Here is a 17,059-nt window from a genome sequence, read left to right as displayed (position 1 = left end):
TCATTTCATTTATCATTTACCATTTTATACAAAAGGTAAACTGACCATTTCTTGTTGTGTGGCTGTTCACAAGTCTAATGGATTGGGGGTAAAACCAAATTTCCTTCTTTCATGCAGGCAGCCCTGAGTGCACTTCCTGTGGCATTAACAGAATATTCACAGAGGACATGTGCAGGGTCAATGATAATCTTGTATGCCTTTTTGAGGACTTGTTCAGTATTAAGATATGCTAAGGGTCTTTGTAGAGCCGAGGTTAACACCAACTTGGAATCGGTTCATACGCTTTTGATAAGGAGAAGTACCAGCAAATAAATGAAAAGGTTAAAACACTTTCAATAACATATCCTAGAGCCTAGGAGTTTAGTGTACAGAGGCACTACGGATGTTACGCAGCCTTGTCCACAATCACATCTGTATTTTCACTAAATCTCAATCTGTCATCAAACACAGTTCCCAGGTATTTGTACGTCTGGATGATTTCAACATTTATGCCATGAATGACTGTCTGTGTCACACTAGTCCACAAATTCTTGGTTCATTGGTCCATATTGTTGTTCATACCGTGACATTCAGGGACACCGTGTACACTCAACAATAATGATAATAATAACAAAACAATGACAAAGTGCTTCCATCAATGAGGAGAACTATATACTAGGGCTGCACAATTTATCAAATATCGCTCGCAATCATGATTTTGCCTTCCCACAATTATATGTAGCCTATGTGTTGACGTTTTCCGTTCATGGAAAATTCCGCTGCGTATAAAATCAAGCGAGCCTGGAACGAACAGTCAGCAACCTGCGGCTGCGCATGCACCCTACCCCGGTAGGTCTGATTAGAAGTGGTACAATGAAGAACAGGTGGACAAACCAAATGTTTGGAGCAGGAGGTGAAGAGCTAGTCTCAAATCACCAGTTGTCTGGAGGTACTGGAAGTATTTCAGATTTAGTGCGAGTGAAATTATATGCCTCAAAGCAACACAACTAACTTCAACCACCTGGAAAAACACCACAAACTGCAGTAGGATGAATGCACGAAGGCCAAGAGAAACAACGTCACTAACGTTACCTCACTGAGCGTCTACTCCTCCCGCAGACTGTCTAAGATTCTGCGACTAACTGCGACATTTTACAGCACGTCACCACATCCATCCAGCTCCTAAAGACTGAGATAATCTGCAATCACCTATCATTTAGCCAGAGGTATGAGTCCAAGAAACACTGAGCTGACACAAAAATGGTACAAACTTATGTATATTTTGCCTCTAAGAGATGAACTGTGAATAAGGATCAGTCTAAATTAGCAGGGGTGTAGAACCAGATGGACGTGACAGCAAAACTCTGTTTATTTCATGTGAAAGTGCAATAAAAATGTTGTGTCCCCAAAATCAGTGAATGATTGTGAAAAATATTTGGGATCTCAATGTTGATAAAAAATAATCATGATTGTCATTTTGGCCATGATCATGCAGCCCTACTATATACACCATATTACAGGAGGGGCTCATGTCTTATTGCCCATTAAGCCCATAAGGAGACACTGACTGCTTGGAAATCCCTCTTATTTTATTTGTGTGTGTGTGTGTGTGTGTGTGTGTGTGTATCACTAGACTCCAAAGTGGAATAAGTTATTAGTTAATTTGTGTAGTCTCATCTCTTGCATTCTTTAAATGGATTGATTTAGGGTTGGTGTTAGTCCATGACATAGTTTGTGTACTTTCCAGGCTGAACACATGACAACATGATTAAGTTTATACAATTTTAAGGTGCAGTCTTGCCTAACTAACTAACTTGGCCTCTTTAAAAATGGATATTTTTCCCCTTTCTTTGCTTTGCCTTCCCCTCTTCCTCTTAGTTTGCTCTTATGGTGTATTCCAGCCTGTATTGATGACTCCAGTTCCGCTATAGTGCAAACTGAGGAAAAAAAAAAAAAAACATTTTAATGTCAGTACAAAAGGTCCATTTTCCAATCCAAACCATGGGTGAAAACAAGTGCAAACAATCACAGCAATGAAAATTGGTTGGTAGGCGTCCATTGTCTCCAGTCTTGGACAAAATTATCCAAGTTGTAGTCTTCCATGGCACTGTATACACATGGAAATAATTTCAGTGACCTCATGACGTTGCCTTAAGTGCCACAATCAGGACAAAAAATGCCACAAGCAGAAACATCAGGATGTTGTTCATTCTGTCCATCACTTTCATATTGGATACTGTTGCCTGTTGGGACTTTTGACTTTTAGTCTTATTGTTTAATCACTTTTTCGCTTCTCTCTCTGTTTCCCTCTTCTTTCCACCACCATATCCCCCTTTTTATTTCCTCTGTAGTGGGATGCCATCACAGAAATGGACGAGCACAACAGGCCCATCCATACTTTCCAAGTTTGCAATGTGATGGAACCCAACCAGAACAACTGGCTTCGTTCCAACTGGATCTCTCGACAGGCGGCTCAAAAGATCTACGTGGAGCTTCGCTTCACCCTGCGTGACTGTAACTCCATCCCTTGGGTGTCTGGCACCTGCAAGGAAACCTTCAACCTCTTCTACCACGAGACCGATGAGGCTCATGGTGTCAAATTCAAGCCTACTCAGTACACTAAGATCGACACCATCGCTGCTGACGAGAGCTTCACTCAGATGGACCTCGGAGATCGCATCCTCAAGCTCAACACAGAGGTGCGCGAGGTGGGACCCATGACCAGGAAGGGCTTCTATCTGGCATTCCAGGACATTGGTGCCTGCATTGCCTTGGTTTCGGTGAGGGTTTACTATAAGAAATGTCCATTCACGCTGAGGAACCTGGCCTCATTTCCAGACACGGTGCCTCGTGTGGACTCTTCCTCACTGGTGGAGGTGAGGGGGGCATGTATTGACCATGCTGAAGAAAGAGACACACCCAAATTGTTCTGTGGGGCTGATGGTGATTGGTTGGTTCCCTTGGGAAGATGTGTCTGCAGCGTTGGGTATGAGGAGATCGATGGCTCATGTATCGGTGAGTTTCCCAACCTTTTTATCAATTATTTTGTTATTCATTAATAAATGTAGCATTTGTCCAATTTTGTAATACTGAGAAACTGGCCCTGATCCTGTCAGGGTAACTGGAATTGCATATGCCTTGCCAATTAAATGCTTTTGCTAATTGGTGTTGTTACATCAGAATACCAACCTCTGATTTCACATCATATCTACTGTCGACTATGTACAATTCTGGCTTTCTACTTAAAGGTTTCCCTCACTTGTGCATTTTCTGTATATTGCCTCCTCATCCTTTTCACTCCTCTCTGTCTGTCTCCTTCATTTATTCACACAATCTCTAATCAGCATAGTAAGACACACAGTACAGAACAACATAGCCAGGGAGTCAATTTCTTATTTAATCTACCTAATGTAAATGTTATAATTGTAATTTATTTATTTGAATAGTGACAGTGCACAATAAACATTATCTGTACATAAAACAAGTAGAGACGTCTTGTACCAGGATTTAATAATTTAAAAATTCCTACCCGTAGTCCCTGAGCAGGTAGATGGAACAATAAATATTGATGCATCAGCCTGTCAGATCAGAAAAAAGCACAGATGAAGTGGCTGATACAGTATCTGCAGGGCTTTATTTCCATCTTCTTCATGTATTTTCACAATGCACGCTACAACTACAAAAATTACTTGACATATCAGTGACTGTCCATCTTTCTACAAGACCCAGTATTCTGTATACTACATGCATACACTTACTCCTCTGCTGTGCTCTCATACATCAAAGATGTACAAAAGCAAGGTTTTTTTCAACTTTGCCTCCCACTTCATTCCATCCTGCTCCTCACCCTCTTCATTTTCCACAGCTCAGCCATGTTATTGTTAGCTGCTGAGACTCAAGAAAATAAGATGAGATAATGTGAGGGGATCAGACTGTTTAGGACTGTTGTGATTGCAGAGAGTTTTCTGAGGCTGTGAAAGGTGTGTGTGTGTGTGTGTGTGTGTGTGTGTAAATGCATATATATTCAGTTTAGGTGTGTCATTTACTGTGCAATAATTTTCAGTTTTTCTATGAAATATTTTTTACATTTTATGACATTGATTTCATTTCTCTTTTTCCCTTGCAAGATGATTGTCATGCTTTTTTTTTTTTTTTTTTTTTTTTTTTTTTTTTTTGGCCTTTTGGCAACTGCAGGGATACCAGAGAGATAATTTTTGCTGGATACACTGTTGTAACTCTGGTAATAGTGCATGCAACATTAGTGAAAACACTTGCTATGATAAAACAAAACAATTCTATTTAGAAGAATTCAGAAGGTGAATGTTTTGATACTTGCTTCTGTGTGTGTGTGTGTAAAATAGAGGGAGCAGTCCAGACAGGCTCTTTCAGAGGATTTGGTGATTGAATACTGCTTGCTCTGTGTTTGTGTCAAATTGTATAGTGTGTGTGTGTGTGTGTGTGTGATTTATATATACAGAGAAATGGAGTGTGTATTGGGCATGTCTGTATGTTGCTGTGTACATCAGTGGTCTACCACCCTGCTGTCCCAGGGGCCACCTTGGTGTGACAGATTACCTCCACTGGCTTGGTAGCAGTTTGATCCCCAACTCTCTGATATGAGCTTTGGGTTATCACTGGCACCACCACTCACTGGGAATGCTGTAGTACAAAAAAAAAAAACACCTCCATGAAGGTCCAACACAACTTCTTTTCAAACTTCATAAAGGTCTGGCATCTGGCCCACAGGTACATGTGACTATAATATATAGATCTGGAATCTACAAGGTGTCCAACATACTTGGAGAGAAACGACCCACTTAAGGCGGAAAGTGTTTGATGTAGAATTTAACTACATACTTCCATTGGATGATTAAAACCTGTAGTCTAAGCAATCTGTAATCCTAACGAGTAGCAGTATACCATATATGGCGCTACCTGAATAACACTACTTTTAATACCTGCAACTGCTTTAAATTCACTGCAAAGAAAAACATTGGCTGGTGGACACAAACCCAGTCTTTCATCAGTATCCAGCTGACTAGTTTGTAACATCATGACAGATCAAAACAATGTACCCTGACTTTGTTTTTATCAGAATGTGCAAGAGGCACAATGGATGGAGGTATTGGCGCAAATTGGATGACACAGTACCGTTTGGTTCCTCTACATAAATCATCCATCTATCCAACATCACTATAAAACTGCAGCTTTGCTTGTAGTGCTCTTTTGAAAAATGCTTTCAAGACTATACACTGCTTTTCTCCATCCATTCACCATCCAGAACCAGATGTCCTCATACAGTTGATTACAATTCATCTTGTGACACGGGTCATCAAGGTTTCCCAGCTGCACTCGCAGCTGCATCGCAATCAACAGGCCAGGGGTGAGACTGCAGCTGTGATTAGAACCAGTCTATATCAAAATGGTTATTTTGTTCCTGTCTGTTCCTTTATTATTTTTCCTTATTCTTATATATTCCCTAATTGCTGTGTGACAGAACAAGCTTAGTAATGGTAGATAAACTCACTCTTGAGGACTTGGAGGAAACCAGATGCCAAAGTGAGCCTGTTTTTGAGACAGGCTGTGATGTATTTGCAAACTTGTTCTTTATCCCAAAGATAATGGTTTTATGTGGTGCATCCCTGCTGTCTGCTCTGTGTCTATCAGCCATTTTGCATGCATTGCTGGACTTACAAATGAGTGTACACCAACGTAATACCACAAAACCCAAGAGTTTGTTTTGATAAACATAAAATGGAAGTAGTGTGCTCTGAGAGCATGTAACAGCATGAAACACTTAAATAGCAACAATTCCTGCAGTGTTTACCTACTTATCTTAAATTTGCCTTTGTGTTTGCTGTTTGTAAAACCCATTGCTCCAAATCATATCCATCATAGTTTTAAGGAAAAAGAATCAATTTGTTGCCATTTATAGCAATAAGAAACCACAACATGGTCACCTATCAGCATGCCTGTGGCCCTATAAACTAAAGTAATTTGTCTTCCCTCTCCCCTTCCTTCTCCTTCACTGCTTGCTCTCTGAGAAGCAGATTTCACAGTTGGGTTAAGTTTAGCCTTTTGGGCAATGCGATGGCATTTTACTGCAGTGTCAGCCCTGAAATGCAGCCGCTGCTCATTGTTCCGGGATTCAAACAAGCGTCGTTATTAAAAGCCTCCACACAAGGTACCAGTAGAGCGCCTTGGGCATTGAAGGAGAAAGACTGAGGTGGCTGGCTAAGCTAATGCTTCAATCCCCAGTTTACAGCCAACTGGTCCTTTAAATGCTATGGCTGCTTGACTAAGCTGGAAAGAAATTACAGGTTTGAATGAAGTGCTAGATTTAAAGGCGACTGGACTTCTTTTAGTTTTCTAGAGGATAAAGATTTTGCCATTTATGCAGCTTATGCACTCATAGTAAGTCACTATGAACAAAAGCAGTGGTTAAAGCCTAAAATGTAAATGTTAAAAGCATAATCTTTCCAATTTGAAGGCTTTTTTTTGTTTGTTTGTTTGTTTGTTTGTTGGTTTTTACTCTTCAGAAACAACAGATCCCTGTGAGATTATATATGCAGAGATGTGGCTGAAACTCTCCACATCCATTCAGGTCTCACAAAGAGTGCAGGTTAGTTTTGGTATGGGAATTCCTTGGATAACCCCTTGAACAAGACCAGCTACAGATATGTGACAAACAGACACTGCAGCTCTGACTTACAAGCCTTTATTTACCCTAGAGAAAAGGTGAGCTGTCTGAATAAAGGGCTTTAACTCCACTGAGGTCAAAAAAAGGACATGCTATCCAACCAGCTAAAGCCAGATAATCTTTCTCTCTCATTCAAACCCAGTGAATTTGGTCACAATAGTACTCTAATCCCCTATCCATTTCCTGAATGAAGTTTGGAGTGTCAGTGTGCTGCAGTAAGGCTGGTATTAATCAAATCTAGCAGCTAACAATAATCCCTGTAACCCATCTTTCAACTGGTATGCTTATCCACATGTATGTGCTAGCAACCTTTTCATTTTAGCACACATTTATCTTTTTTCCCTCATAGACTGTTGCACAGGGTCTGTCTCAAAGTTTCCTCTCTGAATGGAGCATGAACAAACAGGAGAGTAATTGGGAGCTTCTGACCACTAGTGGTGCTGTGGAGCAATGTTTTTATGCTCCACTAATCTACAAGAGACAGTAACACATCTATTCTTAATGGATTGGTTTGATTTGCTCTTGAGGTAGAGTACAAAATGGAAGTGGAACAAAAATCTTCAGGTAGAGTTTTTTCTCTCCTTGTTGTTGCCAGAACATAAAGAAATAAGTCAATAAGTCTTCTGTGTGTTGCTTTAAAAGTAAGGCACAGATCACTGCAGCTAATCAGGGCACCATAAAGTGTGTGTGCCACATGTGTTCATACTAACACCTTTTTTTGACCACATAGTTACAGAAACTAATAAGCCAGAGACACTAAAGGTCTCTTTGTCATCATGTTATTCTTTGAATTTACTTTAGTTTGACACTTGTGTCTGGGTAGATTTAATGAATGATTGAGAGGGAAAGGCAGAGGTGAAAAAGGAGACTGAACACTCCAGCTTGCCTCCAAAGTTGCAACCATCTGCTGTAATTTATTGCTTAATGAGTATCCATATTGATTCAAATTGAAAATCAAGCTATGTTTCTCATCCACTTGCTGCACTTGTTGGCTCATTCTCTTCCTTTTATTCCTTTTATCTTTATGTCCTTCTTTCTAGAGTAGTCAGCAAGTATGACTTAAATGTTCCCCAAACACACACGCACAGGTATAGGACCATTTCTAACCCTCGTCATGTGCAGTTGGGATAGTGTCCAGTTGTTGCTTGTCTTCTTCTTAAATGCTTCCCAAATAAAGAATTATTAATATCGTATCAATATGTTATTAAGTATCGTGGTGCTCGCTGTTGTTCTTCCAGTTAATTTAAACAGCTGCGCTTACAACAAATGATGGCCTTTGGTATTGACATTCATTTTTTTCAAAATTATGGAACTTGTAAATAAAATATTAAGATTATGTAATAATTTCATTCCTAATTGGTTCTCATTAATCTGTTGCTGAGCACACAGTGCATCACATTGAAGCTATGAGGTGCTGTAACTGTTAGCCTTGAGCCCAGTAAGTGCATCTGCAATTTTTCTTTAAGTGTTAATGGCTGTTTTTATTACTGATTTCACTGTGTTGCCTTAAATATCTTTGAGCTCCTTGTTGCAAATGAAGGTTAATGTAGCTTTATAAAGTAAAATGTAGCTTTGTGAATAGAGTTTCTGTGGTATGCATATTCCCTCTAAAGAGAGGGAACAGAGGCAAGGAGAAAGAGCTGAGGGGAGCAGAGAAAGTGCTTCTTTGTAAAGCAGCCAGTTCTTACACCATTTATCTCCATCAAGCATGTTTGTTTTGATACGTTTTGTTACAGGTGGAGGTGGAAGACCGTTCCTTGGACGGTAACACCTGTATTTTGTTTAATGTAATCAGCACCATAGCATATTTTTGTTTTGTTTTATATACATCTATGTATATGTGTGTATTTGACACTCATATGCTCATATTACAAACTATTATACTATTATTTAACTATTTATTATTAAACTATCATTTTCCCACCTCCTTCTGGGCAGCCCTGCCAGCTAGCAGCACTCAAAGCAACTGGCTAGAATCCCCGTGTCTAAATATAGAAATATAGGCTTACACACACAAACACACACTCTGACACAAATGGTCCAAAACATCGATAAGTGCAATCCTCTGTGTTAATGTAAAGAGACACCTTGCATACCTAAATGACTGACATGTGTTCCATCTCACTCTTATCTCTCCATCTGATCTTTCTCTCCCTCCCTCTTTCCATCTTTCAATCCCTGTTAGTGTAAGACAGTCAAGCTGATGATGTTACCATTTCACTGTTTTACAGCAGGTCCTGTGTGTTTGTCGGGATCCCTGTAAGAGCTCTCTGCAGTGCCATGAATAATGTAATCACTATGTGTTTGTGTGTGTTTATATGTGTGTACACCCGTATGTTTGTAGCTGGGTGCTATTTGTTATTTGCCACTAAAGTGGTTCTTCCCTGTGTTGGGCTGAGGCAAAGTAAGAGCAATCTATTTACATTTTAAACGAATGTTGTGCCACACACATTGAAAATTACTGTACACCTCTCATATTAAAGCATAGGGAACACTAATAAACACTAATAAAAATAGCACAACACGCTGTGATATTTTGTTACTTGTACTATTTTATAGTCCATTCGATCAAACTCTTCCCCTATGTTTACACTTTACATGTTTAAATCACAAATTGTGCTGTCAGTTTCTTTAAGCCTGCCTTTATTGCTAACATTTTACTCAATCCAGCTTGGCACTGGATATGTATCAGGTGTCTGAGGTGGGCTACACAGAGGAGCTAATTGGTTAGGTAACAGGAGCAGCTGTGTTAATGATAATTGGCATGCTGGTATAAACATCCAGAAGAAAGTTTCACATATAAGACATTTTCAATTACACCATGAAGATAGTTAGACAACAGTTACAGCACATATCCTTCAAACTGTCGGCCCACCAAATGAGATGTCACACACAGACACACACACACCTAAAATGCACTCGAGCATTCACAACAAGTGCAAAGTGTTAATGCAAGAGACAACATTTTGCTCTCACACAATACATTCTAACAAACACACACAAGGAGACACACCAGGGGGTTCACTCTGGCATCAGCAACGGAGCTGTTTACAGACGGACCACACTGCAGGGAGACACTGTGACATTTCAGAAAACGATGGTTTTAGTTTAACAAGCATGGCCCTTCAGGCTTAATTGGGAGTGTCTGGAGAGGGAGAGAGAGAGAGAGAGAGAGAGAGTATGCTGGTTGAGGATCGTAGATCGTCAGATAAATGTAACCCCACATTGTTCAGCATCAACACACAGAGTTCTGCTGAATGTGAATTCAAGGCTTTTTGTTTGTTGTCCACAAAGTTATTGTATTAGCATTTGCTTTAGCAGCTATCACAAAGAATATAATTGAAAGCTCTTTGAATGCTGATGGTACACTAATGCATATTTCCCCTGAGTTGTCATTAAGCTCAGTGAACCACTGAAAGGTGTGGAGTTTCCCTGCCAAAGGCTTGATGTGGCTTGAATTATGCCCAATGTAAATAGCTGCTGTCAGCCCACTGCACCTTTTAGTGTCACTACACGCTGTCAACATGCGCAGCGAATAATCACTGAAATTGAAATCATTCATTAGACATTATTCTAAATTAAAACATTAAATATGACGTGAGTAATCATAAAATCCATGAATCTGACAACAGTATACAGTGAAAGGAATGATGCTTGGCTTATTAAGTCCTTCTGTTGAAGAAAAAGTCTTCTTAATGGGAAGAGATGTAATTTTAACAATTTTTAGCTTATATCTTAAAACATGTCTGAAGGGGATCTCTAAAAATGCTGACATCAAACTTAAATGTCAGCAATGCAGGGATTTTATTTGTTTACTGAGATCTCTGTTCTACACCATGGGCTGGACAAGTTGACAGAGCTAGGAAGCTTGGCTCACAATGTTTTCTGGCCTGAAATGTTCACAAGCCTGTTGATCTGTAGCAAATGCATAAAGGGGCCATAAGTTAATCTCCCAGCACTGGTCATGACAGATGGCTATATGGCTTGCATACAACCTAAAAGTAGTTTAACCAAATTATTACCTTGAAGTGCTTCGGTAAGATGATGTGGTCTTCCAGTCCAGCCGACCTTGACTTTCTCAACATGTGAAACTTTTCTGTCCCACTGATGGGTATTGACCAAGCAGTAGAGATCCATGGCCTCGGTCGTGAGTGAAAAATGGGCACCATCTGGAGCGGGCCAGCGAGGTCACTGAGTGGGCAGCGGTAGCGAGCGGAGGGTAGTGAGGTCTTACTCACACAGTCAATGGTCATTTTCTGTGCCACAGCTTGATCTTTCCACTAACTTCACTCAGCTGGTGCTGAATTGCCACCATTGCAAACCAACTGCAAAGTTAGCCCTGGTACTGTGTCTCTACTAACTTGCTTCATCACTGGTTATTTCCTCCTTTTTGCTTCTAGAATTTGTCCTGTGTTCTGTATACAGCCAGACCTGAAAGATTTACCACATTTTGTTATGTTTCAAAGGCTAGTCATGATTAATTAATGTAAAATCCTGCTTATTAACTGTTTTATTACTGCCAGAATGGGTAGGTTACCATGTTTATTTTGTCTCTGGAGGATATAAATCCTGTTGTGAATAACTTCTTCATGTAAATATTGTGCATGACTGAGCTATTGTACTTCATACTCTGGGCTGCATGATGCAATGACCTTCAATCTAGATCATACTGTGGGTGAAAAGGCTGTTTGAGGGTGTGCTTATCTGTCTTTCTGAGGACCCACTTTTGACAGCCCATTGTTTATCTAGTTGGGCACATTTTGGAAGCTTTTCATAGCAAGAAAAAGTTAAGTTAGATATTTATGTAATGGCTAGAGATAATTAGAGTTAAATTATTCAGTGTTAGTTAGAAATAATAATAAGGTCAATGATAAGGTCAGTATAAGTATTTCATGTTATAATTGCCATTACTGTGTAATGTGGTATAGTTTTTTCCAAAATAAGTCAAAATGTAATATCCACGTCAATCAGATGGTCATGGATACTTGTAATTGTATTATGGTTTACATTACATTTTATTTTTATTACTTTATTTGATGATGACAAATTTTGGAAAACAGATGTATGTGAGTGTGTTTGTTAAGACGGTCTGCTTTGAGTCTTTGATTTGACATGATGATTGCTGGGTTCTGACAAACACCCATGAGCAAACAGAAATCCAGAGGAAAACAAACAAAAAAAACAAACAAAAAAAAAGGCAGAGAAAATCAGAATGAATGAACACACAAAATCAAACCCAGCAGCGCACTAAGACACACAAAGAGGTAGAAATAGTCTAGGAATACATTGTCTTGTCTCAGTGTCTGGAATGTGTTCCATTGATGGAGCAAAAAATGTTGATCAATGAGTGTGTATTCATGTACATGAACATGAGTTAGTTTTTTAGTGTGTGCTATACACCTGCCTATGTGTGCTTTTCTACATTGCATTATTTTCTCCAGATCTCTGATGCGTTACCTTCCACTGTCTGCCATCAGTCACTTGATGAGCATTAGAGACTCTCGTGTTGTCACTCTTCAAGCTGTAATTGAGAACAAATGTGGAGAGGGAGAATGTTTAATTGGGGTTGTCAAGCAGGGGGGCGGGTTTGTTGGGCACCTAGAGATCTTCTCATCTCTTTGCGTTTAAACTGTTTAAAGAATAAATTATGCAGATTGCAGTTTTTTGCAGAGGCCTAGTTGCAGTGTGAACTTGCGGTGACTTCTGCCTGGGTTTTTTCCCCCCTTCGCTGAGAGTTACTTCAAAGCCAGGAAGTGATCAAAGACAGTTGAAAAAATAAATTCCCCAACGTACCGGCACCCTGCATACATACATACAGCTTCTGCCTGTCTCAACACCGCACACTCTTTTGCTCAGAAAACAAAAGCAAGTGACACCGTCTGATGTTTTTCTTTTTTTTGTCTCCTCGAGCACAGTCCTGTCAGACACTGCAACATTTCAATTGATTTCCCTTTTTCCCCTCATATGTGTGTGCTCTATTTTAGCACGTAAGCCAAGAGACTGAATTAGTCATAAAAGGGTATGTATAGCACGACATGGCCCAGATAACACATCACAGGCCTGGATTGAAGAGCAGACTTGTCATAAATGAAAGTAGATTTTAGAAGCTGGAGACAGCTCCTCCCCAGAATAAAAAAAAAGAAAACAGGGGTTACGGGGGGTTCAGCATCAGTGATAACTGTGTTTTGTCAGTGGCAGTTTGTTTATCCTGCAGACATAAAGTGAAAGACTTAATAGTCATGTGCCCAATGATTTAAACATATACATGTTTCATCTGCTATGTAAAAAAATGAATGATTCATAAGCAGCCCCCATTAGGAAGAGGGGGTGGAGATGGGGTTTTGAAAGTTGTTCTAATTAAGATATCACTATCACTATCCAGATTTCTGTCATGCATACTGATGGAGTGGATGCATTAGCCAGAACTCCTTGACTCATAGCCCCATCAATGCAATTACTCATCCAGTGCACAGCTCCACACCTGCATACAGACATGTCTGCCCTCGGTCAGTCTCAGTACCAACTTGTACCCACATTCACACTTATCAATTCCTCCAAGGCACCACGTTTTCGTGCACAGATGGAGGTTACTTTTGTGTTGTACCCAAACTAGCTGAGTAATATTTGCTCATTACAAGAAAACTATTTAAAAATCCAGTTTTTTATATGTCTGAGGCAGTTTCTCAGACATCAGTTTGATCTACCTAAAGTGATAATGAATCTACCACTTTGCTGTTGAAAGACACATCTGTTACATTGTGGCCCAGAAAGTGACTCTCATCATGTTCTCATGTCCCTACACTGAGTGGCCTTTATTTATATGCTGGCACATACATGTATCTGGCAATAGTGTTAACACAGTCACAGTGCCAGTTTCGTATCATTGTTGATTTCTTTGCACCTGCACCTCTTTCCTGGCTCCTAGCAAAACTACGTATGCCAAGTTAGGTGGAGTGGCACAGATGTGGTTGTGTTTTTGCAGAACAGAAGGCGCAGTAATAATTTGGTAGTCATTTTGGCATGAAAGCATACTTGAGTTTACACCTGCTCAGATCATCTCTTATCAGAAACTCTAATATAAATGGCAGTTTTAGCAGCTTTGTTTAAACATGCCTCTGAAGAATCCCAAAGCGTTGTGATTGTTTGCAATTTAAATCTTCCAACATGGTGCTGGCATGTAACAGATATGGACCTGCTTCATAGCATACTGGTAAACTATTGCTCATACATAGATTCCACCTTAATACACTGAAATCATTTGGAGTACAGCAGGGGTCCTGAGCTCTGTCAGAGCTGTCTGGATTTTTAATTTAGCAAAAGTTTAAACTCTATTTCCTTTGGATGATAAGAAATTCTGTCATGCAAAGGCAGCTATTAAGGCGACTTTTGATTTTTGCTGCATCCATGCAATTGTGTCACAGTATTTGCAGTAACGGCATTATTGTGAGCATGGAAATGAACAACAGCACAATAAGGCAGTGTTTCATAAAATATAAACTCAGCTCAATTGGGGATATTGCCATTAAAGCGCATATTTTGTGTGTATGTGTAGTAATGTTTTACTGTTTGAACTCACTAAGACTGGTATAAATCAAACATCAAAATATTTTGTTAAAACAATGGCAATCTGATGAAAAGCTTTGATGCATTTCACTTTGCCTTTTTACAAAATGTTTGTTTCTGTATCTATTTTAACTTGAAAATGTTAGCAGGGTGACACTTCTTTCACCTCTCCGATACCCTATCCCTCTATCTTCTAATATATTAGCAGCACCAGTGCATGAAGTGAGTCTCTGACCCCAGGGTACGAAAGGCTTTAACTAGCAGTAGGTGTCTCTCAATCTGCTGGACTGCAACAGCCAAGCTTGTTAGTCACGCTGGTGGAAGTGCACACACACGCACACACGTATACATTTGCACAAGTGTCCCATGGATAGACTTAATCCAGCCATTGAATGCGGCAAGCAGTGATAGCAGAACTGGGTCAGTTCTAGAGAAGTCTGGTGTGAAACCGTCCCCCTTGGGGTGGATTGAGGTCTGAACTTTGGCTGACCCCCCCCCACAACAAGTACAGACGTACAATGAGCCCTTGGAAATAGTCGGATGGAATCTGTTTGAATTAGGAATCAGTCTTCCAGGTAGAAATGTTAAGGGTGGATTTTAAAAAAAGCCATGTTAAGCCTGTACTGTTTTTTTATGTGCGTCTGTTTTTGTACTTCTGAGAAAGAACCACTTGAGTTTAGACACTCCTAAGTTCTTTTTACAAGGGCTCCAAAATAAACAACAACCAAAAAAAAAAACAAAAAACAGAAAGTTGTTTGTCTATCAACAGGCTATGTCATTTTGTCTGTACTTCTACTACTGCAAAACTGTCACAAATCACTGCTGTAAAATAAGTCCGTTTTATGATGTGACAATGCTATGGTTGAGGTTTGGTTTAGACACAATGACTTGGTTAGGTTTGGGTTAAAATCACTACTTTGTTAAGGTTTTGGGACTACTGTCGTCATAGTTACATTAACAAACAAAAGTTTGTGGTCATGCTTAAAAACAGTTGATTGTCCATTCCAACCTTCCTTCTTTTGGCTTTTAGATATAGATTATTTTGAATTAATTAAGTAAAAGACACTTTAATGCAGTTACAAAACTTTATGTGGCAGGATCATCACCATAACCCAAGGAGCAGCAAAGGTGTGAATACGGTGTTGATCTGAAGTCACCAATATATTTAACATAAATACCATATCTTTCAATGGGGCCTGAATGTTGGCATCCAACAATGTAACATTTATGATGTTAATAATGTTGATGTTATGATGTTAAGTTAATCTCACAGGGATAAACAGATTTGTTGGTGGGAAGATTCGGTCATCACACTTAATGTAACAATATGAATGTGTTGAGCCCTGACCTGCAATAGTATGGTGATGGAAGAAAAAAATGTAAAGCTAAATTTATAAAACAAGTATGTAGTTAAACAGTTGCATCCTGTGAATCCATGTATGAGTGCACTTTGAGTTCTAACTTGTCTGGCTCCGCATGTCTCTGGATTCACACAGTTTGAGGTTAGAATTTAAGTGGTAGTGCTCGACCACAAATCAGTTGAACATTGGAATATTGCCTTTTGTGGAGCCATTTCAAACTGTCATTACTCTTTGTAATGGTAACACTCTGCACCATTAAGTTTCAGCAACTAGTCAAATGAATGGTTCATGTGAAATTTGTATAACCCCCAAAAAGGCAAAGTGGCTTTTTATACCACAGTAAAGGCCAACAGTTACAGAGACAAAAGAGCACTTTGCAGTTTTATATATTTATTGTGTGTGTGTGTGTGTGTGTGTGTGTGTGTGTGTGTGAGAGAGCACTTTTACTTTTTTCTCCTTGCAAACACTCAATCATTTGCACAGGGTTAGTCCATGAATATCCTATAGACAGAGTATATGTTCATCTGTGTGTGAGAGAGCTTGTGTATGATGCTCTTTCACTTTCTTAATGTTACCTACATGTGTTGGCATGTTTTGTGCATATTCCTTCTCATATTCTGTGCTTTTTGTGAGTGTATGTGTGTACTCATATATCACCAGCTGCAGCTAGTAGGCAGCTCATCCCACTCCTTACATTAAAGCTGATGTATGCTTATTGAGCAGCCAGAGGCAGAGAATGGAGACCTGATTTATAAACCAATACAGCTTGTTTTATGGGGGATTGATCTGCCGGTGTCTCCATCAGTGAGGTGTTCTCCTTGTCTTTATTCAGAGTGACAGGAGGTAATAAAGGTATGACAATGAAAGAGAACGATGAAAGTGTTTACAATTATACTGTTTGGTGCCATCACCTTTTCTGACATTCATATATTACGCTACATTCCAGACATGTCAAAAAGTTGAACACTTTTTTGCACTAGGAAAACATAAAGGAGCAGCAAAACACATGGGAGGCAGACACTGAATTATATCACTTTTATAATATATTAAGCTCCAATAAGATTGCACCAGAAATGAGAATTCTAACTGATACAACACTGACACTAACTGTTGTATCATGTTGTGCACAATTCTGGTAGCATTTGTGCAATTTCTGATTGTTTCACATGATCTACACCAGCAGATGTGGTTTGCCCAGTTGTCATGGACTTGCTTATTTTCAAATTATATATCAAAAACCTTTACACTCAAAGTTTAGTCTTGACTTTAGAAACAAGGTCAGGCTTGAGAACATGTGTCATTATTCAAATACTTAACCACTGTTACGAGCAAAACAGCTGGGCTACACCTCTGCCCTAATAGTAAGAGTGTCAAGGCACTGTTGCCATATTGCAAGAATCTAATCTAAGTCATATCTTCAACTTCCTCAGGTTAATCTGTCATTAATGACTAAAAG

The 17,059-nt window shown here is 39.5% G+C and overlaps 1 protein-coding gene across 2 annotated transcripts in view; it reads left to right on the top strand.

Annotated features, from left to right (window-relative positions):
• The window catches only part of LOC108900553 (ephrin type-A receptor 6), a 188,157-nt gene that overhangs the window by 34,800 nt on the left and 136,298 nt on the right, over positions 1-17,059 (top strand). For both annotated transcript variants that reach the window (XM_051070334.1, XM_051070323.1), the window contains one exon: positions 2,331-2,994. In XM_051070334.1, the coding sequence (XP_050926291.1) occupies positions 2,331-2,994 (664 nt within the window). The remainder of the gene's footprint in view (positions 1-2,330; positions 2,995-17,059) is intronic.

Source organism: Lates calcarifer, linkage group LG1 (assembly GCF_001640805.2).
Source record: "Lates calcarifer isolate ASB-BC8 linkage group LG1, TLL_Latcal_v3, whole genome shotgun sequence".
Classification (NCBI taxonomy): Eukaryota; Metazoa; Chordata; class Actinopteri; family Centropomidae; genus Lates; species Lates calcarifer.
The sequence above is the reverse complement of the archived record's forward strand: the minus strand, read 5'-3'. Positions and strand labels throughout refer to the sequence as shown.